A 7,348-nucleotide genomic window follows, 5' to 3' on the forward strand; every position below is an offset into this window, starting at 1 on the left:
GGTCAGTGGCTAGACTGATGTATGGTATTGTCAGCAAAATAGGGTTTACTTGCGATGATGTGCTGAAAAATGGGGTTGCCTCCAGTAAGAACCATTTTCTCGCGATTTTCTTCAGTTAACAAAAATTCTGGATTGCAAGCAATTCTCCACCAGCAAACCGTGTTACGTATTATAATTACAGATGAACTTTCTGCAAGAAAGCAGAATCTTTTTAAAACATACTAAAATCGGGAACTAAACAATAATTGTTGATTTATCACGGTATCTGACAATACTGATAGGGACCATTCATAAATTACGTAACGCAAAAATTGCCCAAAATTGACTCCCCCCTCCCCCCATGTAACAAATTGTCACAAATTTAGTTATCCCCCCTCCCCTATTACGTAACAAATTCCTTGAAAAAAAAAATGTTTTTCTTCGATGAAAACATGTTACGTAACGATCTAGCTTACTCCCCCTCCCCCTATGTCACAATATGTAACAACTTCTCGAACCCCCTCCCCCCTAAAAGCGTTACGTAATTTATGAATGGTCCCATATCGACGAATGCCAACAAGGAATAAAGGGTGGTTTCCGATTTGATAATCCATTTATTTAACGTGATTACAATTTTCATATAGGAAGGATAATTTTAAGTTCTGTAAGGAATGTAACATTTTAATAAACTTATGTTTAGTACCCTTTGTCCTAATAAAGTTCTTCGTCTTCCTTCCTATTCCATTTTATGTTATTATTTATTTATTCGTTTTAGTTTCAATAATCGTTACGTTACAATACTGTGGCGGAGGCTGTGTAAATACTTTCACGTTTTCACCTCTACATTCAGTATTCTTTTTTACATTTTAAGGTTAGGTCACATACTAACAGACATATATACGTAAGCTACGTGTCACTTTTGGATTTTGTGTGTAACTATCGGCCAACAATAGGTAACCTGAACGTTACATGACAACAGATCCACGAGATGGTCAGTACAACAGCCCCAGGAAGTGTTGGATATCACACGTGGAAAAAAGCCGAACGGCTGGTTCGATGCTGAGTGCCAAAGAGCAACGCGAAAAAAAGTTGGCCAGAAGCAAGTAAACATTAGAGTGGGACATAGTCATATGAAAAAAATAAAATTTCGCTCCGAGTAACTTTTTGGGTCCCATTTAACTCCCAGAACAACTCTGCAAATTTTTAGTTCGATCGGTGAAACTATATTTTTGCGCCCACTGTTTAAAGTTTACATGGGAATTCGTATGGGGAAAACGTCTTTTGCAAATTAATTCTTCCAAGAGTCACCCGTTACCTCCTAAAAATAAATAGATGTATGATTTTTATAGGAAATTTATCAAGGAAACAAAGTCTAGAAGACCACGAAACGATCTGATGCTTGTGGAAAAAGTTATTAAGCAAAATCCGATTGATGCCCTGAAGATTAATGAAAATTTTACTTTTCATAGCATCACTGCTGCTGACGGTCGAATTATATACAAAATCTTTAATTTTCTCTTATTATGTACAAAAGAAGACTCAATTTATCCCTAAAAACTCTTGCGAGGTGGCCAGACGGTATAGAAAAATGATTTGGAGACATTAAGAGAAGATCAAAACAAAATTGCATGTAATTGGACAACCAACAACAGTGGTGCTAGAAACAATGAATATTTTATCAATCGTCAGAGCATCAATTGGTTTCAGCTTAATAACTTTTTTCTCAAGCGTCAGATCGTTTCGTAGTTTTCAAGACTTTGTGTCTGTGTTAAATTTTCTACAAAAGCCACATAACGGTTTATTTTTAAGAAGCAATGGGCGACTCCTGGAGGAATTATTTTGTGAAAGGTAATTTTCCCATATAAAATCCCATGTAAACTTTAAATGGTGGGCGCGAAAATATAGTTTCAGGGATCAAGCTAAGAATTTGCACAGATGTTCTAGGACCCAAATGGTACCCAAAAAGTTGCTCGGAGCTGGAATCTATTTTTTGTCCCACCCTAGTAAACATGTGTATACGACGAAATAGTAGAGTAGACTGAGGTCAAGTAGGTCAGTTTTTTTCGCGAGCTAGTGCGATGGTGCTTTGCTCTGATTTTGACAGACAAGCACTCGTTGGAAAGGTTATACATCTGGCAACGTTTTGACAATAGTGGTTTTATGCCGGGCTAAATATTTTTCAAGCTAAATCTAATAAGGCGAAGGTGCTTTTTTCGACGTTATTTAAAATCCGGGGGTACGATACGTCACTTTATATATAAATAAAATAATCTACACACCTATAGAAAATAATCGGTACAACTTTAATTTGAAGAGTATTAATACTGCAGATTATTTAAAAATTAAATTGACGTCATTCAGGTAAGAAAATGAGAAGTGGCAAATGATGCGAAAAATCATGAAACCGCGAAAGAAAATGTTGAAAAAAACATGTTTTTTCGGATGCTGCGTCTGGCTTTGTACTTGCGAATGACTTCTTCGGTTCCTCGTCGCCGCCAGAGTGTGTAATTGAAGTTGTTCATTCCGGTTCACGTGGTTGCTTAGCTTTGAGACGATCAGTGCCCCAAAGCGTATGTTTCCTGTAGATGCACGTATTTTTTTTCGAAAACAAAGATCGAAAAACCAACACAAAGCTCGTATTCAGCATTAATTTTTAAGTAAGAAAAAACTTACTTGACATTTTTTACATTGATTAAATGTACAGTACTGAGGATAAAATACAATGCGCTTTCGCGGAACAACACGAGAAAAACTAAACAATAAATAATTCACACAAGATGAGCCTGCAATAACATAGCAAAGATAATGCGCTATATCTTTTGAACCCCCATACCTATTTGACCCCACTCTACTCATTGAGGCAGAGGAATGACACGTGAAAGCTCTTGAAAATTATCAATAACATGAGGAAACGCGCTCAAACGCTGGTCATGATTATTGACCGGGACGAGAATATGTTGGCAGATCGCATACGAGTGGCCGCCAGGTGGAAAGAGTAGATGAAAGGAAGCACCCACGTTACACAAAGTGTGAACGGCTGTCCGAGAGCTGAAAAACAGTAAGGCCGTTGAGAAGAACGGACTCACGGTCAAACTCCGAAAAGTCGGGAGCGATCGGCTGTACAAAGCAATCCACTACGTGATCTGGGTGGAAGAAGAAATGTCTTAGGATTGGTTGAATGGCCTCATATGCCCTAAGAACAAACTCGAGTGTAATAACTATCGAGGCGTAGCGATAGTAGGCGGTACAAGGTATTCTCTCGTGTTCTGTTTTAGCAGACTATACCTGTTGGCTGAATCCTTTGTCGACGAATACATAAGCGGGTGCGGCGTAGGATTCAGTGAAACGAAATGAACTGTGGCCCATAATGCTTGAATATAGCTTCCCTACAAAATGACTAAACTGATTCGTATTACGCTAGATGGATCAAAATAAATGGAGAGAAATCCGAAACATTTGTGACGTTAAATTGATTGAAACATGGCGATGTACTCTATTGTTCAACATAACGCTCGAAGGTGCGATTGTAATCATGATTCACAAAATACTCTTAATGCTGTAATTCTCAATATACAAATACATGGTGAAAAAAATTAAATTTATGGAAACCGGTTTCTAAATATCAGTACTACGCGTATATTCCTAAAACTCTAAAACGCTTTTTGGCATCAAAATGAACACTTCCGAAAGAATTTAAGAACCGAAACCTAATACTGGCATAATTGTTGGTTTAACGCGTACACCGAACCCAATCAAATCAGGTGCATCTCCTTTAAATAGTCGTGATAACTGGATTCGGTTTCGTTTCCGTAGCAGCAATTTTCGTGCCATTCCTCATCCTCGTCGCATTCGACCTGCGTATCACTAAAACCATACCCTTTGAAGTGGAAGCACGCGTGTAGGAACTCAGCCAGCCACTTACAATTCCATCTGTTCTGCTCGGCTTTGATGGCGCACAGTTTCTCCATCTGATTGCTGTTGTAGTTCGCTATGTACTTCAGTCGATTGGAGGACAGATCGAACGTAGTCAGTTCCGGCATGTGCCAGTAGCCAATATCGATTGCCGTTAGTTTGTTGCCGTTTAGGTGCAACGTGCGCAGTGCTGGTAATCTCATTGGAAAATTGATATGAATTTGTAGAATGTTGTTACAGGACAAATCGAGCTCTTCCAGTTTGTTGAGTCCATCAAACTGGTCCATTACCAAGTACTCCAGACCTGCACTGACTAATCCGATATGTTCCAGATTCCTAAGCTGATGCAAATACGGTGGGACCTCTTTCATAGTAACGTTACGAACCTCCAACCAAATCAGCCGGTACTTTTTCTCCTCTGGATCGACAAAAATTTTCTTCGTCTGACTGTCGTATATGATCAACACGGTGACGGAGGGCTGCAAGTGGACCCAAGGTACAAACCCACCGGAAATCTCCAACATCTTGGCGTCCACCATCAGTTCGAACAGTTGTGGTGATACTGTGAAAATGTTGCTATCCTCCAGCAGAACGTACTGCTGTTTGGCGAAGTTTGCATATTCGATTGTGGTCCGATCGTCGATCTCCAACTGCCGGATACAACAGTCAAAGTGATACCGGTTATGTCGGCATGGCAACTCCCAGCAGGTGATGTTTTTGCTCGCCGTTTGCAAGATGATGGTCAATGGTACTAGGAAAAAGCTGAGAAAATGTTCTTTTGAAAATGTGCTTCTTTTAACAGTGGCAGTATGATACTTACGGAACCCAACCGTTACGGTGCATCGTTGAGCTGCAATGATGCTACTGTGCCGAACGAACTTGACCGCATCATCAAGTTTTCAGATCTCGCTGAGAAACTAGGCCAACAGTACACCGTGACGTGCGATCAATAAACGAAATTGATGTAGTTTACTAAGAGTAAATGGGGAACGTGTACCGATCCATTGGTCATCTTTTGTTAGGCACTTTAGCTTGATGCTTGGTCAGAATGAACAGCGTTATACACGAATGATCTTGAACTTGGTGGGTCGCACAATTCAGAGACGATGGTATTAATATACAAGTTTGGTTGGTTGCTGCAAATCGTTTATTTTCGGCTTAAATTCAATTTCTATCTTATTCTATTCTAACCCTTGCACAGCCAGTATTGAAAAGCATCCTGGAAAACACTGCAGTTATTCTTTAGTGTTTTTCTTGTCAACATTAATATTTGAAGCATATTGTAATGGCACAAATATTAAAACGGCCAGGCCTACTGTACAGAGTTGGATTTGAAGATGTTTCAATATTATACGGCAATTGAATTATTTATTTAAATTCAACTTCAGTTGCAAACTGAATATTCTGTCTCTGAGCAGATTTTTTTATTCATTTTGTTTATTTGAGGGGATATACGGTATCACTGATGCTTGAAGGTGCCAAACATTGAATTTTACATTTTAACCTTCTTAAAATTAGAGGCTAATAATATGAAATTATTGTAAAACTGAATTTATAAACTAAGGAGAAATTGTTCAAACCTACTATTTTAAGATTAGGGGACATCTTTAGGCTAACTTATTTTTAAATTTGTTTATTTAGGGCCAAATGATTGGTACCTGTGACCTGGCAATACAGTACTCTGCGCACAGCCAAACAACATGCTCGATGTCATGATAGCCATTCTCGCAAACGCAATGATTACTCTTACGACGGAGACGCGCATCAAACGTGTAATGGTTGAACATGAGCCACGACATCGTACAGATAAACTCCCGGCCCGCATCCAAGCCCTTAAACCAAGCATTTGTGAATACCTTCGGGATAATGGAGTGTAGCCACCGTCCCAGATGCCCATTGCTCCATGAAGTTTGCCAACTACCGGGCGTCCTCTGACGACAGATACCGAAAAATTCATTGAAGCAAATTGTTCTTTCGTAAATCTCACCTTCACCATCTGGACTCCCTAGAAACGGATGGAATGTTTCTTTTCGCTCGGGTGCTCTCTGTTCAATCGAAGATGGCGTCGAAACAGCAAGTACTCCGCGAGCGTGTTGTACGGTTTTACGAAACGCATGGTTATCGTGGAAAAAAGTTTACGGTAGACCACTTTCAAGACGAAAACGTGTCCGTGAATGCAGTTTACCGGATCCTGGCATCCCTGAGAGTGGAGCGGAAGGCCGGTTGCGGTCGTCCGGCGATAATAATGGCGAAGAAGGAGAACGCGTTGAAAAAGGTGTTCGACAGCAAGGACAGCAAGGATTTTCGGTGTATGGTTCAAATGCTAAAAGAAAGCGAGATCTTCCATATCATCAGATTCCCCGGTGATGTCGACATGGAAGGTATTGTCTAGTGAATATGAGCTTTATTATTTTAATAATCTTTGAGTTGCTCGGACGGATGGCAATGATTTCCAGTCGTGACCGATTTATGATCGCGCGAACACGGACATTTGTAGGTTCGCGTTTGAGACCACGTTTGAAACTTCGAAGGTACTAAAGCGTTCACCTTATTACCGGTGTCATCAAGTTTTCGCAATCGCGGGCGTAGGTGTGCGTGATTGATCGCGAAGGGCTTAAGCGTTCGTATGTTAACGTGTTTGTCGCGTGCATGTGACTTCATGCATGTGTATACATTCGATTTGTAATCGCGTAGCCATTCACATATGCGCGTGTGTTCTTGGATGGTCACGCGGACCGTCATTCTGATATTTAGTTTTCGGTGTACAATTCACATTCTGACAGGGAGTGAGTTGCCCCATGTCACTAGAGTTCCCGGTCATGTCACCATGGAACGTGTTGTCCAGTGGATATGAGAGCTCTCTTTTTTAATTGGTCTAATTGAATGCATGGACCTATTCTGCTGATACCATGAATAGAAACTTCCGGATGTAACCGACTCATGGCCGTGCGAGCGCGGGGTTTTTTAGGTTCACACTTGAGATTGCGTTTGAAAATTTATAGGCGCTGAAATGTTCACCTTATCACCGGGGAGTTATCATGTTTGGTAGATCGCGGGTGTAGGTGCCGCGGATGGTCGCGAAAGGCTCAAGCATTTGTATGTTAACGTATTTGTCGCGTGTGTGTCTTCCCATGTACAAAATTCAATTTTATAATGATGTGGCGTGTATTCTTGAATGATCGCGTGGACCGTGAATCTGATGCTTAATTTTAAATGTATGGTAGAAGATAGAAGAGAGTCAGAATATGAGCGTCATTTTTTTATTGGTCCAACCACCGAAATCTAGGACCGAGGTTGGAGACTTAGGGGAGGGGGAGTTTCAAAATATCTTACAAATTCTTATCTGAGGGGGAGGGAGGGCTCGTGCTTTCTTACGCAATATCATAAAACAAGTATGAAAAATGAAATCAATAAGAAAAATATCCTTTTAATAAGAAAATAAACTATTTATTTTTTG

At 40.2% G+C, this 7,348-nt stretch overlaps 1 protein-coding gene across 1 annotated transcript; it reads right to left on the reverse strand.

The window, feature by feature from the left end:
- Positions 1–3,443: 3,443 nt before the first annotated feature.
- Positions 3,444–4,832, reverse strand: LOC131691730 (leucine-rich repeat transmembrane neuronal protein 1-like). The gene is made up of 2 exons (XM_058978342.1): positions 4,712–4,832; positions 3,444–4,653 (listed from the first exon to the last, which is right to left on the reverse strand). Exons 1-2 carry the CDS (start codon positions 4,732–4,734, stop codon positions 3,732–3,734), a joined length of 945 nt encoding a protein of 314 aa, XP_058834325.1. The 5' UTR covers positions 4,735–4,832; the 3' UTR covers positions 3,444–3,731.
- Positions 4,833–7,348: the final 2,516 nt, after the last annotated feature.

This window comes from Topomyia yanbarensis, chromosome 3 (genome assembly GCF_030247195.1).
Source record: "Topomyia yanbarensis strain Yona2022 chromosome 3, ASM3024719v1, whole genome shotgun sequence".
Taxonomy (NCBI): Eukaryota; Metazoa; Arthropoda; class Insecta; order Diptera; family Culicidae; genus Topomyia; species Topomyia yanbarensis.

Excerpts from the sequence above, each read along its gene's own strand:
- LOC131691730 (XM_058978342.1), bottom strand. The coding sequence starts at position 4,734 with ATGCACCGTAACGGTTGGGTTCC. Across the intron at positions 4,654-4,711 it reads CACCGTAACGGTTGGGTTCC|CTTTTTCCTAGTACCATTGA; the intron begins GTAAGTATCATA and ends ACATTTTCTCAG.